The following is a 20673-nucleotide window of genomic DNA, read 5'->3' on the forward strand; positions in this document are numbered from 1 at the left end:
AGTTCATCCACCCAAAATAACGTGGGGCAATGACTTCTGTTCAGTGGAACAGGCTGTTGCCTGGCAATAGTAAAGCTGGAGAGTTTTAAGTCTTTTGTAGGGGTGTGCGATGGGCTCCAAAATAGTTCTTAATGACAATGAAATCCCATGCCAAGTGTTCTTACTGAGATACTTAAAAATATGTAATGAGCCTTGCCATTCTGTTTCATACTCTATAGTAATGTGAGCTACTAAGGCATTTCTCTCTTTGGCCAGATGCTTTCACATCACTGTGACATAGTTATGCAATTTGTCAGTACCTTGAGGTCTCCTGACTTCTTGTGCATTTTTCACACTTGTCTGCATCCAGCTTTAGCCTTTCTTCAAGGCTTTCTCTTCCCTTTCCCTCTTTATTAAGTCTTCTTGTTTGACAGGCACTAGTTTTAGGACTTGCAATTCAAAGACTCAATATATTGTTTAGACATGACTGTCTGGGTCAAAGTTTGATGAGGACTTTGAAGCATTCTATCCAATTCTTTAAACAGGAAAAAGAGAAAAGGATTAGATTAACTCTGTGTTGCTCAGTGACTGGAAAAAGGGAAACATCACACCATTTTTTAAAAAGGTAATAATTAGGCTCCTGAGAATTAATAAGCAGTCAACCTCATCTCTGTGTCTGGTACAACCATGGAACACACCTTGTGCCAGCTATGTCCAGGCATGTGTGTACAGAGGTGGTTAGAGACAGCCAACATGTCATCCCAAATGTATGCCAAACATGGCTTCACAGAGGGCAAATTGTGCCTGACTAATCCAATGGCCTTCTGTGCCAGAGTGACTGTATGGGTAGGTAAAGGAAGAGCTGCTGACAATCTGCTTCATCTGCTGTGACTTTTTGTGAGGGTTTTTGACAGTCCCTCGCAGTAGCCTTGCAGAGATACGGATTTTAGGGATGATAGGGAAGTGGCTGGATGGCCACATTCAGAGTTGCCATCAGTGATTCAATCTCCAAATGTAGATCAGTAATCAATGATGTCACCATACTGGGACCAGTACTGTCAGTATCTTTACTAATGATGTGGGATTCTGTGCACCCTTGGCAAATTTGCAGATGGCACCAAGATGAGCGGTGCAGTTGATGTGCTTGAGGGAAAGGATGGCATCCAGAAGGGTCTTGGCAGGCTTGAGAAGTGGGCAATGTGACCCTCATTGTACTTCAGCAAGGCCGAATAAAGGTCCCCCACCTGTGATGGAGCAATCCCCAATCTCAGTATAGATTGTGTGATAAAGTCATGGATTGAGAGCAGTTCTGTGGAGAAAGACTTGGGGATATTAGTAGATGAAAAATGGGATGTGTGCTGGCAATGCACACTTGCAGCCCAGGAAGTCTATGGTATCCTGGGCTACATAAAAACAAACAAGGCCAGCAGTTCAAGGGATGTGATTCTTTTTCTCTTTGCCACTGCTGTGGGACCTTGTCCATAGGAGTGTGCTGGGAAACACCACTAGAAGATAGACATGGATCTGTTACAGCTGGTCCAGAAGAGAGCCATGAACATGATCAGAGAGCTGCAAGACATCTTGTATGAAGATGGGCTGCAAGAGTTGGGTTATCCAAACTGGTGAAGAGAAAGCTCTGGGAGCCTTCCAGATATATAACAGGATCTTGTCAGAAAGACAGACTTTTTACCAAGACCTATTGACAGTAACAGGACAAGGGACAGCAGTTTTAAGCTGAAAAAGGGTAGGTTTAGATGGGACATGAGGAAGAAATGCTTTACTCTGAGTGTGGTGAGACACTGGAACAGGTTTTCCAGAGAGGTTGTAGATGCCCTGTCCCTAGAAGTGTTCAAGGTGAGGTTGGGTAGGTCTTTGAGCAATGTGATCCAGCTGAAGATGTCCCTGCCTATCGCAGGGGGATCAGAGCTGCATGATCTTTAAAGGTGCCTTGTGATCCTTGTATGATTCTATGAATATAAAATTCAGAAGTGTTTCTGACCCTCTCTCATGCTGACTGCAGGTGATGCATACAAAGAGCAGTGCTCAGATTCTCTTCCCTCATTCAGTCACCTGCATATTCCTGAGCCAAAAGTGGGATTTTTTTAAAAACAAGTTTAATAGTTATAGATGGATTTTTTTCTCTGAATTTGTCTTTTCTGAGTCATTTTTTATGCATTCAGTATTTGTCTGCAATATATTGTGTTTTAATTGTTGCATAAGACATGTTTTTATTTAAAGTTCTTAAGTTCCTCTATTATGAAAATTTAAAATACCTGATTCATCTTCATGCTATTCGCAGTCTTCTCTTACTCTCTATTATGTATGCTAGATTTTGAGGGAGGGGAAGGTGTTTAGTCTGAAGTCCTAGAATATTACACTTGCATTGTTTAACGAATGAAAATGCATTTTTGTGACGGCATATCCTGTGGGGCTCCTCTCGTGTTAATGTAATAGTGTCTAGAAACAGAACTTGGTGAGTGGTATAGCTAATCAAGAAGGGATTCCTGTAGGTGGCTAAGTTGAAAAGGGTTTAAAATAGCCACATTACATACAAGAAAACTGGCAAGTATAAACACCAAAGGTGGAAGTCAAAGGAGCTGAAGGATAGGGGTTGCATGATTTATTTTTTTTTAAATAACATGCAGTGTTTTCCTGGATGTTCATTGACAAGCAAGATGCAGCAAATATCTTGAAAGAAACAAGCTGCAAGCTGTGGAATCTGTAGTAAGAAGATAAGTATAAAGTACTGAGCTGTATTAAAAAAAAACAAGCAAAAAAAGGAATCTGTCTTGGTTTTTTACTTCATACTATGTGACTTGGCATTCTGAGAGTGTAGATGGGAGGAGTATAGAAATGTAGCATACTTTTTCCAAGTCATGAAAGGTCACAACTGTTCTCAGGCTGCCTTGAGCTGAGAATTGTTGCAGAACCACAGTGTTCTAAATATTATAGTACTGGCATCCTTTTCAGATATTTCAAAGTAATTACAGGAGAAGCATTTAGTCTCCTAATGAAAAAATTGCTTTGGTTATGGGATTTTCTTAAACTGAAATTCAATACAGTGGCAGAAACAGTTTGACAACAAACTGTAGTTGAAAACAAACATTAGCCATGGTGATGTTAGCATAAAAATAAAAGTGTCAATATAGTGGTTCTGAACTTGATCCCTAAGAAATGTGCAATCTGCCTGTTCAGATAAATTGCCAGTATGCCTCAGTAAAACTAGTCTTTTCTGCCTGACCTGTGAGTAGCAAGGCATGACTTCATCATTTCTTCTAATATACGGTGTGAAGGGGAAGCATTTCAAGTACCAACTTCACTTATAATTGCAAGGTAAAATACTTCTATAATGAGCTATTTTTATGCTATAAACTTCAAGAACAAAATGTAAGCCTTAAATGTAAGCCCTGTCTTGAGAATTTTGCTATCCCCTCTCTCAATCCCTGTAGTCAGAAATTGGAGCATGTAGAACAGGAAAAGAATTGGCTGAGCTTTCTTGTTCATAAAATGCAAGGAAGTGAATTGAGTGATAAGGCACATCTTCAACAGCTAGTTAGTATTTTTTTCTTTGTTAAAGCATACTTAGATCTGCATTAAGCCAATCTTCTTGTTCTTCCATTGCCACCTGGTGTGAGGGAAAGACAAGAAGCATATTCAAAATTTCATTTCAACAGCTTCCTCGCTGTAACTAAAATTTTGGAGTTCTAAGTCTCTAAGTCTCATATAATTTTGGAGCTGGTAGATGAAATAAATAATTTCTTACTATTTTAATATATTAAAAACATTTTAATAGCAGTGATGATTCTTGAAAAAAGCTAACTGTATATATGGAATGGGATGCTATATTCTGAGAGGAGTATTAATTTCAAGTGAAACAGTGTTATTATTGGGGGTTGCCGTGTGGAGAGCCAGGAGCTGGACTTGGTGATGCTTGTGGGTCCTGCTCAACTCAGGTTGTTCTATGATTGTTGAAAAACAACTCTTTTTTAATGGTCAATGATTTTAATGGATAATTTAGTTAATAAAAGTAGCTTGATTTATGTGCTGTAGCTTTAGAAGTAGTCAGGAGTGCATAATGAAGTATAATTTTTTTAATTAATATTTTACTCTGGTTATGACATATAGCAAAACAGTAGCTCTGGACATCTGTAGCCTCTTGAGAAATGTAGCATCAGAGCACATGCTTAGTTTATTTTGGGGTAGGGTTACAGTTGTATTGATTTCTGTATGCCTCTGTTCCTGACAGTGCAGTCTCCAGTGCTGCTGAAGTTGATAACAGTTATACACCTTGATCAGTTGGTCCTTGGAAAAACTGTATCACCCCAACATGCATATTTAATGCACATTTAATCTTCATAGATTGGAAGTCTAGTATTATTTTGTTGTAAAGAGAGAATTATCAGTTAATATCTTCCTGCTGAAAAAACCCTTGGGATGCACGTTAAGTACAAGCCTGAGTTTCCTTAATTATAGTTTCAAGTCATGATATGACCGCTTTTCCCTGGAGAAAAATACTGAAGTTTAAGAAAAATGGGCCTTGATTTTCTTATTTCTTTGATCAGGGGGAAGTAACTGACAAAAGCATGAAGTTTTCAGTTTGTTCTGATCCAAAAAACAAGACTAAGTAAACAGTTTTGTAGGGTTAACAGTGTTAGAGAAAATGTCAGAACTTTTATGGTTTGGATCTTACAGATTTATGTGGCCCTTCTTTTGTAATTCTATAATATGTATTTTTGTTGGTCCTTGCCTGATAAAGGCTATAACAAAGTTTCAGGTTTTACATCTTTAATGAACAAGTTAGTTTTAATATTGGTCAGCCTATTCATCCATAGACTGTTAATAAAAACAAAGCTCAATGCTCATGTTTAGTCTTGCTGAATAAGATTTTTAAAAATGTTTTATGAATCTTGGGGGTTTTTTCCTTTAAATTTCTTTTTATCTCTTTACCTTTTGCCTTTTTTTAAATATTTACTTTTATCTTGATCAACATAATATTTCATACAGCCAAAATATTTACTTCAAGGAAATTCATGAACCTTCTAGTCAAGTGTAAAATATGTAAGCCAGCTAAAGCATAGACAAAATCCCATAATACCCACCCAGAAAAGCTCCCAGCTACCTCCCAAACTCCAAATAGAGTACTGGAACCTTGGCTTATATTTTTTCATGTTAGCCTACTTCTGTCCTTTCAAGATTCAGTTATTACTACTTCATGGCATTACCCATAACTTGAATGGAGGTGCAGAAAATGACACTTTCTGAGTGTGTGTTTTTGTTACCGTATGACAGAAGTGTGTTAGATAGCATTTGATTTTTGTTTTGGGATTTTTGGTTTTTTTCAGTTTCTTAGTTATTGACCTCCTCTAGGCAGACTGTGGAGACAGACAGTCCACAGGCTTCTTCCTAGTCCTACCCCTGTTTAAGAGGTAGGGGGAAGAGTTGAAGGAAAGAACTGGGCCAGATTCTGCTGTGGCTATAAGGTGTAGAATAATCTGAGAGTTGGGGCAAGGGGATGGGGGAGAGGGAGATGTTCCATAAAAGTAAATCTAAGAATCTCAATTTCTTACATCTGCTGCTACTTTCCGTGCAATGTGTTTGGTACTTTGCAGCACAGCTGGTACTTGGGTTTTCAGCTGTTGCTCTAAGTTTCAGCATGCAGGAAACTACTTGTGTTCATCTGCAGAGAAGTGTTCTTGGACACTCACTCTAAGTATACTTTTTGACTATTTATTCAATAATGATGAAAATCAAGGTTATTTTGGAAGAGTCTCTTTTCATTAGTATAACAAGTTACTTTTCTGATTCCATCTCCTTCTTTAGAATACTTAATAAATTGACCATATTTTTTTTTCATTTGAAGTCACAGTATCCAAAACAACCAGAGACATTGCCTTGCTTTGACTGAAATCACCAGTTAATTGTTCAAGATTAAATTTTGTGAAATTGTACCTCCGTGTTTGATTTTTATATTGGTTTTGTGTGGGTCTTTCTGTGTTGTATTTGTAGTAGCTCTTTCCTATGTTTATTAAAGTAATAAAAAGTAAAATTGTTTCCAGTTTAATGAAAGGTCTTACCAGCTGGGAAAACCTATTTTCTGGCTCAAAGTGCCCTCAGGTTGTCCCTAAAGCCCTTGAGTAAATCCTTACATTTTTGAAAAATCATTAAAGTAACTTGGTGAAACTTTTGGGACGTTGGTTTGATTTTGTTTTGGTTACCAATATAATTCTTGCACTAAAGGAAAAAAACTTCATCTTTTTAAAAATACTTAAACCCCTCTAACTTTATTGCCGCCTTCACTCTTGAAGCGGTAATTTCAACAGAAAGTGTAGTTATTATGCGGTTCAGTAATTTTTTAATACAATGAGATTAAAAAATCTCTTGAAGAAGAGTATAGCAAGTTCTTACAAATCTTGACAAAGTTAGTCACGGACATAAGATAGAAACTTGCTGCAGTGCCCCTGTAGGGGGTAGAAAAGACAGATGTCTATTTGATGCTGCAATTTGCACTGGAGACTTTCTGCTTGTAGTAGCATCTGGACACAAAGCTGTGATTTGTGATGACCTTTGCAGTAGCTGGATGAATCCAGTTCCTCTCCTTACTCCAAACTGATCTCTACAGAATGTGTGGGTCCCTTGTATCAGTGCTTGCAGTTTCAGTTCTAGGGAATTCTTCTTTTGTCGCATATTGTTTCTTCATAAATCTTTATTAACCACTGCTTAGAGAAGAGAGCAGAATTGTCAGCACACTGTATCATCTTCTCTGTAAATATTTAAATTCAGTGTTGTCTTTACATATATGTAATTTTAAAATGTCATTTGTGCTTCTTTTTTCAGCATGAACCTCTTTCATAGTAGTTTTAAAAAAAAGAGGATCTCTATCTATATTGACACATACTTTTAAACAATATTTAAAACTTGACTATACCTTAATCAAAGCATTATATTCTATTATACAATATAGACATGTTATTATAAGTATATTGTATTATCAATATATATATATAAAGTATATAGATATTATCTTAGTGTAAATTACATTTATGTCTTTGTGGAAAAAGACTATTAAAGGATGTTTTCAGTCTTAGAGTATCTGGTGTATGCAGGGCAAGGGAAGATGAGAATTTTTTCCCATTGCTTTCTATTAGTGAGTTGTTAATGGATGAGTTGCTGCATCAGCTCTGATGCCTGTAGGGCTTTGGAACTCTGCAGGCTGTCTTGTAGTAATATGCATTGAAATACAGATTCTAACTGCAGCGTTTTCTTTGCTTTTTAGAATACATAGTTGAACAAATTTTCTTCTTTGCAGCATTAGCCACTGTAGCTCTAGGTACATTTTGCCAAGTGTTTCTCAGATTTTGCACCCAACTAAGGTAACTTTGTCATTGCTGCTCTCATCTTTTGACTGCTAAACATTGGTTGCAGAATAGCAACAGGAAATATATACATTTTTTTCTGAGGAACTATGTACCAGAACTGAGAAGTATCCTTTTCTTAGTCTTAAATTTCTCTTCTTTCCAACATCCAATTCTCTAATGCTTTACTCTCATGATTTCTATAGATCAATAAATTTAAGTCCTTTTCTCTCCCTTCTGCTCTATTAGCCTCAGAGAGTAATCTGAGTTTGGGTGTGCTTCTTCAGGTGAACAAGTGTAGGGAAGCAGGTGTAGTGTGTGGTAAAAGGAAGTTTGGTTTGACTTATAATGGATGGCCAAGCCTAATGACCGGTGATCAGTCACTCTGTAGAAGTGTTTTAGGTACCATGCATTAGCTTTCTGAAATCATTAAAGTGCTGTTATGGTTTAACAAATTAATTTTTAACTGAAAATGTGACTGGGGTGTGTGCATATGTATTATTTGCTTTCATAGTAGTTTACTTAAAGTTGCTAAATTTTCTTGCATGAATGTGTTAAAACTCGTGTAACTTGAGTACATGAGTAAAGTACATGTGGGAAAGTATATTTGAGTTTTACCTGCTAAGATGCAATTTTACTGCAGAATTGGAAAGCTGAGCAACTGATGAAGAATAAAGGATGTGCAAGCATTTATCTTGATAATCCTGTATGTCATGTTAATAAGTAATGCAGTTACTTAATGACTTAAATGGGAAAGATTAGTGACTAAACCCCTTGATAAAAGACCATGCAGGCTCTTTTATTTGAGAAGCTTAAAAATTTCTATTCAGTCATAATCATATTTGTAATATTGCAATAAGTGAGACTTCTGTTGCACTTGATTTGTAATTAAATACTATAACAGGTTTCCTTACTGTATTCATTTTGTCCTATGGTCAAATAAATAGTTACTATTCAATAGCAGGATAGAACTTAGGCCTGAGAGGAAATGAAATGCAATTTAGTATCAATGTTATTTTGTATCAATGTTATTTTGTAACATTGGTTGTAAGTTACCATTATATCCTGACAGTTTGTACAATAAAGCTCAGATATATGCAAGTTCAGCGTTAATTTTTTTTATCAAGCTATTTCACAATTTCAGGAATCATTATTAAAGAAATCATGGGAACTTGAGAAAACTTTCTCTATTCCAAAAGCAGGGGTCAGTGTACAGTGACTGCTTTCACAGCTCATACAGAATAACATACATGAACTGACGTGTGACTTTGTTCCTTCACATAGTGACTTGTTTTAGGCCTCTTTCTCAAATGGGTGCTGAAACATGAGAGCTGTTGTTACTGAAGGGTTTGATTATGAATGGTGAAGTGTAGTGATATCAGGTCTTGTGGTTTGGAGTGTGTCAGGAAGAAGCAATTTCAAGTGATCTCCTGATTGTAGCAGCATTTCTGGAAGGCTTTAAATAGCATTTAATGCCTCTAGTAAGACTTTGAAAGGAATACTTTTAATAAGCCTTTTTTTCTCCATCTAGATAGTGTCAAGAGATCATTCTCTTCCTGTGTAGATAACATTATCTCAACTACCTGTTTTTAGACTAAGCAGGTTTGTTTGCTGGGTTTGGTTTTTTTGTTTCCTCCAAATAAGAAGCCAGTTTAGACCTAGATCCTCTCAACTGAAAAATCCTCTCTGTTTTAAACTTCTAGAAGTTGTCTTCATTTAATTTAGTAGGCTGCAAACACATAGCAACATTAAGTTTTCTCAGTTTCTTTTCTTTGGCAGAGGCGATTTAAGAAATAATTAAATTCTTTTATTTTCCCTTCATATTCCCTTTGTTTTCCTTCCCCTTTAATAAGTGCAAGCAATGTAAAAGTTAAAGCTCGTAGTGATCCATAGGATTCTAGTATATAGTTTACAAAAAAATCCCATACAACTCAAGACTATAGCAGACTCACTTTGAGATTTTGAGCAGGTTCTGTCAGTGTTGTGAAAAAATTCTGATTTTTCTTCAGGAGAAAAGATATTTCAACTGGTCTAAAATACACTCCTGTTATTCTCAAAGAACAAAGACTTTTATGTAAAACAGCTTTAAAATGAGAATAGATGCATTTCTACCCTGTGCATTACTAGTGTGCTAGCTTGTTGGGGTGCTCTCTCAGGAGTTCAAAACAAAAATTAGGTCCAGTAATTACATTACTGAACTTTCCAGTGTTTTTTCATAGCTGTGTAAAGCTCTGACAAAGAATGTTAATCATATATGTGTGCTTTCTTCAGTTAGTCTTTTACCTCAAAAAACTAGATTTGCTTATTGAATGTTGTGGCTTGGTTCTTCAAATAAGGCAATTTGCATGATATTTTGAGAGCTTCAGAACCTTCTGTTCTGAATTTAGTAAGTGGAATTCAAGGGAAGGGAGTTTAAAATAGTGACTCTATGAGATTAATTTAAAGAAGAAAAATCAATATGCACATTAGAAAATGTTATAACTAATTAATGCTAGCTAAAGAGCAGGTCACTTATTACTGTTTAACTGAAATCATGTGGGGAATGTAATTGTCTGTCTGAGCAACCTTACTGGGCATTGTCCCTTTTGTATTTTTATTGTCATTTTTCTGGTTATTGTCAATCATTTCTACTCAAATGTGTCACTGTATTATGTTTAATAAATATACTAATTGTTGTAGCTCAGTAGTGTGTATCCTGTATTCCAAGATATGCCCTGTCCTTACATGGGAGAAGGAAAGTTCAGAAAGGTAAAGTGTGTGTCAGCAGTGGTATTTAATATTCTGAAGAAGTGTCAGAAGACCCTTGTGGAGTTGGTCATCTCATTACTTGGACAGTGAAAGTTGGTTCATATGGAATCAGCAAAATATATTGGATTTTTAGAAATGCTGAACAGGCTTCTCTATAAATGTCTATTTGTCATATGCTAGAATTATGTCCTGAATATTAACCAGTAATCATGGGATGAGAAAAGGAGTGATCCTTCTCAGGGTTCAAGTGTCACAATTCACATCTTACTTGAAAAGCCTTGGTTTGACAGCTGTCTTGGTTTAGGGAAGGAATTTTTTGAAGGGGTCTCTTTAGAAAGCAGATTTAAGTGATCCTTCCCCCAGCTGGTTCAGGAGGTAAATTTTCTCTGAGAGAAGTGGAAGAAACTGTTTATTTAATGAGCAAAGTACTCACAAACATGAAAAGAATGAATAATATTAAGCAATAAAACCTCTCTTTGCTCTGAAAAGATGGTAGATTCAGATTCAGAGTCTAAAGTTTGTTTTGTAGGCATGGCTTTTTTTGGGTTGGGAGCTGCTAAGGCAGTCTCCAAGGGGGACATGATGTGGCAGTGTTGGTCTTCTGGACAGGAGCAGCAGAGTTGAGCAGTTCCTCTGAAGAAGCCACAGTCTAGAGAAGAACCTTTTGTCTCAGCTAATGAACTGGAAGCTAGTTTAAAAGTAAAGACTCTCAGTTTTCTCTTCCTGGCTACATGGCTGCAAACTCCCAGAGCACTCTGAGAGCTTTATTTTTCTCTTGCTGTCCGTGCTAGGCAGCTCAGTCAGTGAGAAAAGGAAGTTGAGGGGAGTAAAAATGAAGCTTCTGCAGATAAATGGTGTGCATCTTTTCCCTCTGCCCTTTGCTCTCTCTGGCCCTCTAGGCCTAGTTTAGAGCTACAGGGCCCATTTCTGAGCAAAAAAACAGACTATGAGGATACCACATCATACAGTCATCTCAGGACAGCCCAGGGAAAGGTTGCATCAAAGCTTTAATACCAATTCAAGAAAATCAGAGAGCGAGATAAATTACCTCTTCAACTGATTTCTGACCACAGACTGATTAGGTCTCAGGACTTCTTTGCTCCAATAGGACTTTGTGGCATAAATGGAGTAGTCCTTCTAACAGACTGTAATAAAAAAGTAGACTTCTTAACAATGTACTGTGACTGATAATGAAAATAGAATAGGAGGCTGCAATAGGTCACAATATCTGTTATATATTTAACTTTTGTAGTGACCATTGGGGGTGCTTCATTTTTAGTGCTGCTCTGTGGATTAAAGGAGTTTGCACCTTGGGTATGTTTAACAGATGGGGAGTGGATTGTGCTCTGTAGAAGACTGCACATTAAGCAAGTTCTTCCTTTTCATTTACCTTTGGCTCACCAGAAAGTGTGCCTGGTTTTTATCACAAGCAGTCACAATTATCATATTAATATTATCATATTAGGATAAGCATTAAATATTTTAAAAAATTGCCTTTTTTTGACTCTGGCTGTTTATAGCACTCAGTATTCCAACAGCTTAACAGCCTGACCAGGAGTTGCCCCAGGACTAGCACTTTCTTTGGAAGCTCTAGTATCCTCTTCAGCCACTGTTAGACCAAAGTACTTGATATTACTATTTGCATTTATATCATGATGTTCTTCTTACCCTATCATATTCTCCCTCAAGGATTATCATGAGTGCTTTTCTTTCCTATTAAAGTATGGGAAATAAATATATTTCCACTACATTGCTATTCTGAAAATAAAGAGTTGGTTCTATCCTAAACATATGGGGATTGCACTCAAGGTTAAGCCTGTAATTATTTTTCCTTTGCTGCTGATACCAGAATCCTTTTAGATTTTTTGTTTGTTTGTTTTCACTATATGTCCAATCGCAAGTGGGGTTCAAACGCTATCTCTTAGGGGCTTGTCCTTGTTCTTTTCAGAGAACTGAAAACATTCAGTGTCTCTCACTATTTCTGGCCTTCTTAAGAAGACAAGGAATTCGTGTTTATTCACATCTAGGCAGGTCAGATGCAACTTCCAGTCATAAACTAAGAGAAATAACTGTGTAAATTTGATCAGTGCTTCAGGTGAAAATAACCTGGTACTGACATAGGCAGAAACCAGATTTATTCAATTTCCTGTAGCCAGCAGTAGCCTTTAGATGACAAATCAAGTCACTTTGGGAGGTTCTCTGTATATCGTGTTCTTCAGTACTAACCTATGTGCATGTATGTGGTGTTGTTAGGTGGTGTGTGTTAGATTTCACCTCTGGCTGTTACACAAGATATTCTGTGCAAGCATCTCTTGCCCCTCAGTAGTCATGTGAACCAAGTAGTCATTGTCCCATGCTGGGCTGTGTGTCAACTCACTCAGTAGCTGGGTACTTGAGGCTTCAGAGAGAGTGTTCTTCCTATCCTCATTGGTGGTGCCTGTTATGTTATGGATGCTACAGAAATCATTAAAACCCATTCAAATATCTCTGAACCATGTTATCCCTGATGAATTTCTTAATTTTAAGTGAATGCTTCAATACTGAGGACTAGTATTTATACAATCTTAAATATTGTATTCTGCTCTAAAGAATTCTGGTTGACTGTTACACTCTCTAAATAAGGTGAAAAAAAAGGGTATTTCCTTTAATTTCACAGTTGTATGAAGACAGTGAATTTTTGAAAATGGCAGCATCTGATTATATTTTGTCCCATTCCTGTTACTAAGAGGGCTGGCATTCAGTCATATTGTCATATTGTGGCTGGAAGTCATCTCTGTGTCAGATTCAGTTTATTATATGTATTTTCTAAGTCTGTATACTACTAATTTTTAAAACAAACATAATATGACTTTGTTGTTCAAGAAACTGCACTTCTTACCTATGTTGGAATAGTTTCTTTTGCTTTAATATCAAGCCAGTAATCCAGATTTCCTTAGATCAAGAAAGCCAATGAGATAATGGACTTACGCTGTCAAGCTGAATTCTTTGTTCATTGATTCAGTCTTGGAATTGTTTGATCCCTTCCCTGGTGATTCTGTTCTGGTGATCAACTACCTTCTCAGTGAAGAGTCTTTTCCTAATGTCCTACCTGAACTTTCCCTGGTGCAGATTCATGCCATTCCCTCATGTCCTATCACCAGTCACCAGAAAGAGGAGAGGGGAGATCAGCACCTCTCCCTCGACTGCCTCCCTTGAGGAAGGTGTAGACTTTGTGGAGGTCACCCTTCTCTTCTCCGAGCTGAACAAACCAAGTGACCTCAGCTGTTCCTTGTACATCTTGCCCTTGAGACCTTTCACCATCTTGGTCCCCTCCTCTGGACACACTCTGACAGTTTGATGTGCTTCTTCCACTAAGGCGCCCAAACCAGCTCAGAGCGCTCGAGGTGAGGCTGCACCAGGGCAGAGCAGGGCAGGAGTCACTTCCCAGTCACTTCCCTCACCTGGCTCACTGTGCTCTGCTGAGGCACCCCAGGGTACAGCTGACCCTTTCAGCTGCCAGGGCACACTGTTGACTCATCTTCAGCTTGCCATCAACCCAAACACCAGACCTCTTTCCCCAGGGTGGCTCTTTCTTCTTTTCCCCCCATTTATACTTTTAACCAGGGTGACCCCATCCTGAGCAGAGAATCATGCAAAACAACAATCTCAAAAAAGCTTTGGGATGTTAGTTTGTTCAAGTCTAGTCCTAAGTTTCTTTTTCATTCAAAAGTTCCTTCCTGGCTTGATGTTGATTCTAGTCAGATTGTAAGAGAAGTGACAATTCTGTAAGTGCCATAGAACAACTTCTTAATTAGCTAATTGTAGTTTTCTGAATGCTGATATAGTTCAAAGTTATTAGGGAGACATTAATTGGCAATTGACTGAACTATATTTCTGTGTAAGATTTTGCCTATTTCAGCTTTTAAGAAAAAGAATACATTTGCTAAACTAGGTAATTTTTCTTAGTATCAGTCAGTAATTTGGAGTCTTCTGCTGTTTTAATAACAAATTGCATTAAAATAGCAGGTAGGTAATACTTCAGAAAAATTACTGGATTTAATATTTTGTTTGTGGCTTCTCTTAACAATAGGTGGATTTTTGTCCACCTAGTGTAAATGTGTAAAGTTTATTTGTGCATTTCACTTATTGAAATGACTAATAAAAGGTACAAACAATTTTTATTTTACAGGTCAACAGCAAGGACAGGATGGAGTAAAAGTACAGCAAGCCACAATAGCTCCTGTAACCGTAGCAGTAGGTGGCATTGCTAATGCAGCAATTGGTGCTGTTAGTCCCGATCAGATAACACAAGTGCAGCTTCAACAAGCTCAACAAGCTTCTGACCAGGAAGTGCAGCCTGGCAAGAGACTGAGAAGAGTTGCCTGCTCATGTCCTAACTGCAGAGAGGGAGAAGGAAGGTAAGTGTAACTTTTATCAGTATATATTTAAGCATCTTATCACAGCTTGCCTCATTTGGGAATGAGATTGTCCTATGTTGCCTAGATTTTGAATGCTTTGTGTGGGCTTTTTTAGACGGGGATTAAAATTGCCGCTATTAGCATGAAATGTTTCTCCTAATAGCTGGTAATGTTTTAGAATATAACTACTTAGCTGTTTAAATATGATCTTTTCAGAGGCAGCAATGAGCCAGGAAAAAAGAAACAGCATATCTGCCATATTGAAGGCTGTGGAAAAGTTTATGGCAAGACATCTCATCTTCGGGCACATCTGCGCTGGCACACCGGTGAAAGACCATTTGTGTGCAACTGGATCTTTTGTGGCAAGCGATTCACAAGGAGTGATGAGTTACAAAGGCATAGAAGAACCCACACAGGTTGGTCATCACTCTGTGTAGCCATAGTACAGCAAGTCTGATTTGTAGTGACCATAGTTAAACAATGGTATCAAGGTTCTCACTAAGTTAGCTGAAAATTACCCTTAAATGTGAAAAAAGTAACTTTAAAATAAGGAAGTGGTAGATTCAAGTTTTCATAAATTTAGGCTGACTGTGAAATCATATAAATAAAAAGGGATCTGTTCCAGTTGTTCTTTTGTATGTAGGCTAGAAAGTGAGGACTATTTCATCATAGATAGCTGATGTACATTAGCTAGTGCCTTATCTAAATGTAACAAATTTAGGTCAGGCACATAGGATTGGCCATGGACCAGGGTTATTGTTTCCTCACTTGGATTAGCTCAGACCTTAAGAAATTTATTAACCTAGTCCGTACACTGGATTTGGTCTTCTTGGGAAATTTCCTAGTTTCAAGTGGGAACTGATAAAGCAAAGTCTCTTAACAGTTCAGAATGGAAGAGCTGGTGTTTTAAAAGCTGAAAAATTTTATCAGCCTTCATATTTTTATCCCCAGGAGAGTATCTCCCCCTCCTGTCCCTTCTCCCCAAACTTAGAGCACCTCATGTCTAAGTACTAATTACATTTGAACAGTAACAGTACCTTTTGGTAAACTGAATTTGTCTCTCTTGGTGTAGATTTCATACATCTTCTTGGAGCATTGGAATTCGTGTTTCTGAATTTGTTTCCCATTGGTGTAATCTAAATTTAAAAAGCATTATAATAAAGTTGTTCTTTGAGTGCTTTTACCTCCCTTGCTCTGGTAGATTTATAGAAGTTTATGAAAATTCTCTGGTGTCCTGAAATTCAAACTTCTCGTCAGATGATCACAGCATAGCAAATACTTGTTGAGAACATTTCAGTAGTGGGGAGTAGGTGGCCAAAAGCCTATGACTGAACAGAACACACCTGGAAATGAGACAGGTGGAAAAGGTGTCCTTATAAAGACACTTTGAGTGTTGAATAGAATAGGGTGAGATTCAGATGATCAAGCAGTGTTCAGTGCTCTCTTTCAGTAACATGTTGGTTTTCTTTTTCTTTTTGAAAAGGTGAAAAGAGATTTGAATGCCCAGAATGTTCTAAAAGGTTTATGCGAAGTGACCATCTCTCGAAACATGTCAAAACTCATCAAAACAAGAAGGGTGGTGGAACAGCCCTTGCTATTGTTACCTCAGGAGAACTGGACTCTTCAGTTACTGAGGTTCTTGGTTCTCCAAGAATTGTCACTGTTGCTGCCATTTCTCAAGATTCAAACCCAGCAACCCCTAATGTTTCAACAAACATGGAAGAATTCTGAAAGGATCATTTATATGGACACCTAGTGCTGCACTTAAGTTTACATACCTTTCAGGATATGGAAGTGGGCTGGTAAAGTGGATTACAGAGCAGGAAATCTTTTTTTCAGTCATGACTTCTGTAAGTGTTCCAGGTTGGAAGGTCAGCAAGGGAAGTGTACACCGGTGCAACAAGACAAAAATTTCAAAAATACAAACAGCGCAAATTGATGACTGGATAAACAGATAGAGGAATAATATTTCCATACTGTACTTTTTTAGTTATATATCTGTATATTCTGTAATGATTTTAAGTGAACTTTACCCCCCTATTTTACCACTGTATGTTAATGTGTTTATAAAATCTGATAGTATCAATGTAAAACTGGGTGGACCTTGACTAGGATTAATACCATTTGATGAAGGCACTTTGTTTTTAACATAAATTTGTAGTATTTTAATGAGAGCATCCTTTTCCCATAAGACGCAGCAAAACAGAACACAGGATGAACAACAGTGGACATATTTTGGGATTTTGCTCAGTCCATACAACACATCAGTTAATTTTGGCCATCTTTTCTCAAATTTTGGAATTACTCAAATAGCAGCTGAATGATGCATGCTGCAAAGTGATTCTGAGGTGGGCCTCAGATTAATTTCAACTACTACATTATAGTAGTGTGTATAAATGACAATCAGTGAGTTCTAATTCCTCTCTTCATGTGGAGAGCTAGGCTATGTAGAATTAGTGTAAACAGTAGGAAAGATAAAACCATAGAAAGATATTAACATATGATTTACAAAAGTAATGGTATCTTTATGTAGAACAAAAGAAAATTGTGTCAATTTTTGGTAAATAGTTTCATTTTATATTTCCCTGCCCATCTGCCCATGGCAAGGAGGTTGGAACTAGATCTTTAAGGTCCGTTCCAACCCAAACCATTCTGTGGTTCTATGATTCTGTATTTTAAAACATCTGTGGCCCATTTCTAACTCATAGATAACTTGAATCTTAAAAACTCGAACTTAGGTGTTTGATTGTTTTAATTTTGTTAGAATTCATGGAAATCAATCTGACAACTGAGTGTTATCCAGTATCTCCTCTGTAAATACTAGTTTGTTATGTTGTGGTTAATGTGCTGAGTTCTTTGTGCTTTGACTTAATAGCCAAAGAAAAAAAATTATCACATTTTAATAAGGAAAGAAGTAAGTAAACATTTTCTCTTTCCCCTCAAATATTACCACCACTTTTCAAGGATAGTATGTAGGCTGGTAATAAATATCTGTTACCTATCTAGTCTTATATTGATCCTCCAACCAAAAAACAAACTGGGAAAAGAGAAATATTATAATCTTTTTGGGACATGACTTTTGGTTTCAAAGGTTTGGTTAAATTTTCAGATGTGACAGTGAATATAGAGGAAATATTTAAAAAAAAAGAAAAAAAAAAAAAACAAAAATTGCATTTTCTGTGTGAAAATTAATAGTAGGTACAAGGAGGAAAGATGGCCAAATATTTCATACTCAGGATTTTTAATTACTTCCCTTAGGCATAAATACAGCCTTTTACATCTACAGTCACTTGTTAATAAATTCTCATGACCAGTTTTTAAGGAGATTTATATACCAAAATATTTTAATGTAACTGAAGGAAGTACAGTGCAAGAAGAATAAGATGTTCTTCTTTCCCCTACAAATTATGAAAGGAAGAATGTACGTGGTAGCTGTTGGTTTGTAAGACGTAACAGGTACCCTGTGCATTCCCTAAAGATCATATACTTCTCATCTGAACAATTTATCAATCTTGTGGTGTTTTCTGTATTTTTGAAGCAAAAGAAATGCCATTGTTTACACTGTGTACACTTTAGGCCAGCCCTTTGTAGCAAAATACTAAGCTGAGGGTATTTTATACTTTCAGTTTACATAAAAAGCTTTGAGATTAAAGAAAAACAATTTTACACTGTGGTTATAAATTTCAAGTTTCTTAAAGCTTTTTTAGACTTGTAACAGAGTCTTTAAATTTTAGTTGGGTTTTGTACATTATTTTGTATATTTTATTTAAAGTACTCTTAACTGATGTATCTGGATTTAAAACATCAGAAGCAATTAGGTGTTACATTTAATACAGATGAACATTAGGTAGTATTAACTGTTAATTTTATTATAAAGGAAATGAATCGTCAAAGATATATTTTATCATTATGCTTCACAATCAGTGCTCTACATTACTTTATGCAAAGAAGAACTTTCCTAATGTTAATATCATATTTCCTAAAAGTTAACAGTTTTGTAAACTGAAGTTACAAGCATTCTGCACAACCATTTCATACGTAATTTTTTCATGCATACTTATGTATGCAGATAGGAAACTGAAGTAATTTTTAATCTGCAATGAATCCCTGTTATAGATGTATCCAAATCTAAATCTGGTTGGCTTCATAGCATCTCAAATACATTAACTTGTGTTAGCAGGTGCACATTTTACCGCTGGAATTAGAAACATTCTGCCAGTCTGTTCTGCATACCATTCTGAATCCACTTTTCTGTCTTAAAAGGATCGTAAATTTCAATGTCCTTTATTTGACTCAGTGGGATATAGCTGTTGTAAGTAATAGGGCACAGATGTGCAGTAGTATCTTGTTTAATGGCATTTCACTGTTCATTCCCTTTGCCACCATTAAAAATTTTGCTTTATTGTAATTATCAGTGCAAAGTGTATTTACCATGGTAGAACTCCAGTGTTAGAATAGTTTTTTTCTTACAATATACTTTCTTTGGTTAGGTTTGTGTATGTGTTGCCGATTACATTAGCAATTGGTGTTAAGTCATTATTTATCACATTCTTTCACGAGAGCAGTAATAAAAGTGTGTAATCTAGGAGAAAAAGTTAATTTGTCAAAGTTAAGTAAGCATGATGTTTAGGTCCTATTTTTCAATTTTATAACTGTTTTATTGCAACAATATTTGTATTTAAGTCTTCATTTTAATGCCTTGTGGTGTTTTTTTATGCATGTCACTGAATTGTCATCCCGCAAGAATTGATGTGCAGCATAGGGTATTAAATCTACATAATGATTTTGAAACAGAAAAATAGTTGATGGTAAAAATGTAAATGTTTTGCAAAAATTCCTTATAAAAAAAAAAGTTTTGTAGTAATATTTCACTTGTAAATTTTTCTAAAAAAAATGGAAAAGGAAAAAAATGAGAGTAATGTTTCCCCACATCTAGAATTTAGAAATTAATTCTGCCAGCAAAGCCTGTAAGGCATTAATCTGACACTTTTACAATGCTGATTTGTATAATTTTTTGGTGGGTTTGGAACTAAAATCATGTACAAGTTGTTGCCTGCAATAACATTTTGCAAGTAACCTATTAAAATTCCCTTGAGTTTAAAAGGTTTCTTCATTTAATTGCTTACAATATAAAGCAGCAATAAATAATGTTTGTATGATAATCTGTTCATCAAGAAGAACACTAGAAAACAAATGCTTCTCAATGGGGAAAGGTTGGCAGCAGCTTCTGGATTTGTGTAATTAAGACCTGTACTTGCTGGTCAGCGTTTCCCAACTGGCAGACTCCCAGCAGGGAATTAAACCAGCAGATTCTAGCTCAGCATGAATTCTGTGGGGTTTGTTCAGCTCTTGCGAATGGAAGCTGCGGTTGTTCCTGAACACACCAAAGGAATAACCACAGGGAAAAATTTCCTAATGTAAGGAATATGTGCATACACACACACACACACACACACAGATAAAACACAAATTTAGAAAATTGAAGATAATTCAGTTTGATAGAGATAAATAATCAAAGTGTCACTGTGTTGCACACAGGGAATGAATATAACAAATAGGTGGAAACCTGAAAGTACTGACTTCAACTCATAGAAAATATATTGAGCTTTTCTTAGTGAAATGTCATCAGGCTTCTGCATTGTGTTATACTAAAATAACTTTCATGGTATGCCAAATTGCTAATGATAATGTTATACTCATTTTTTTAATGCTAAAAATTTTAATGTACTTTACTGTACTTTTGCAGTAAATAAGTAATGCTGTTTCACAAAGGAAGAAATACATAGAGAATCACAGGATCATTTAGGTTGGAAAAGACCTTTAACACCATTGAGCTCAAATGAAAAGCTAACACTGCAAATCCCACCACTAAAACAAGTCCCTGACCACCACATACACACAAAAGAGGGCCACTTCCTTCCATTTTCCAAAAGATGAATTTATAATTTGAGACTTCTAACCTTGTACTGCAAAACAGAATAATCTTTCCCGAGATAAAAAATATATTATCTTTATTATATGTTGGATTAAATACCTGTTAAAGTCTCAGTAACTTCTATTTGAATGTCAAACTTCTGAAGTCAATCTATGTTGTAATTCAAAGTAAATGGACATCTGATCAACTAATATGTCTTTATTGACCAATTTTTTAGTATTGTGGCAGTGGTATGTTTTGAAGCAAATTCTACATTACTGGT

The 20673-nt window shown here is 36.4% G+C and overlaps 1 protein-coding gene across 1 annotated transcript in view; it reads left to right on the forward strand.

Moving 5' to 3' along the window:
- Positions 1-19605, forward strand: part of SP4 (Sp4 transcription factor) — a 27460-nt gene extending 7855 nt beyond the window's left edge. The window contains exons 4-6 of the mRNA XM_058811266.1: positions 14248-14476; positions 14693-14892; positions 15960-19605. Of these exons, the coding sequence (XP_058667249.1) occupies positions 14248-14476; positions 14693-14892; positions 15960-16207 (677 nt within the window). The 3' untranslated portion in view covers positions 16208-19605. The remainder of the gene's footprint in view (positions 1-14247; positions 14477-14692; positions 14893-15959) is intronic.
- The last annotated feature ends 1068 nt before the right edge of the window (positions 19606-20673 follow it).

The sequence above is a fragment of the Ammospiza caudacuta genome, chromosome 1 (genome assembly GCF_027887145.1).
Source record: "Ammospiza caudacuta isolate bAmmCau1 chromosome 1, bAmmCau1.pri, whole genome shotgun sequence".
NCBI classification, from domain to species: domain Eukaryota; kingdom Metazoa; phylum Chordata; class Aves; order Passeriformes; family Passerellidae; genus Ammospiza; species Ammospiza caudacuta.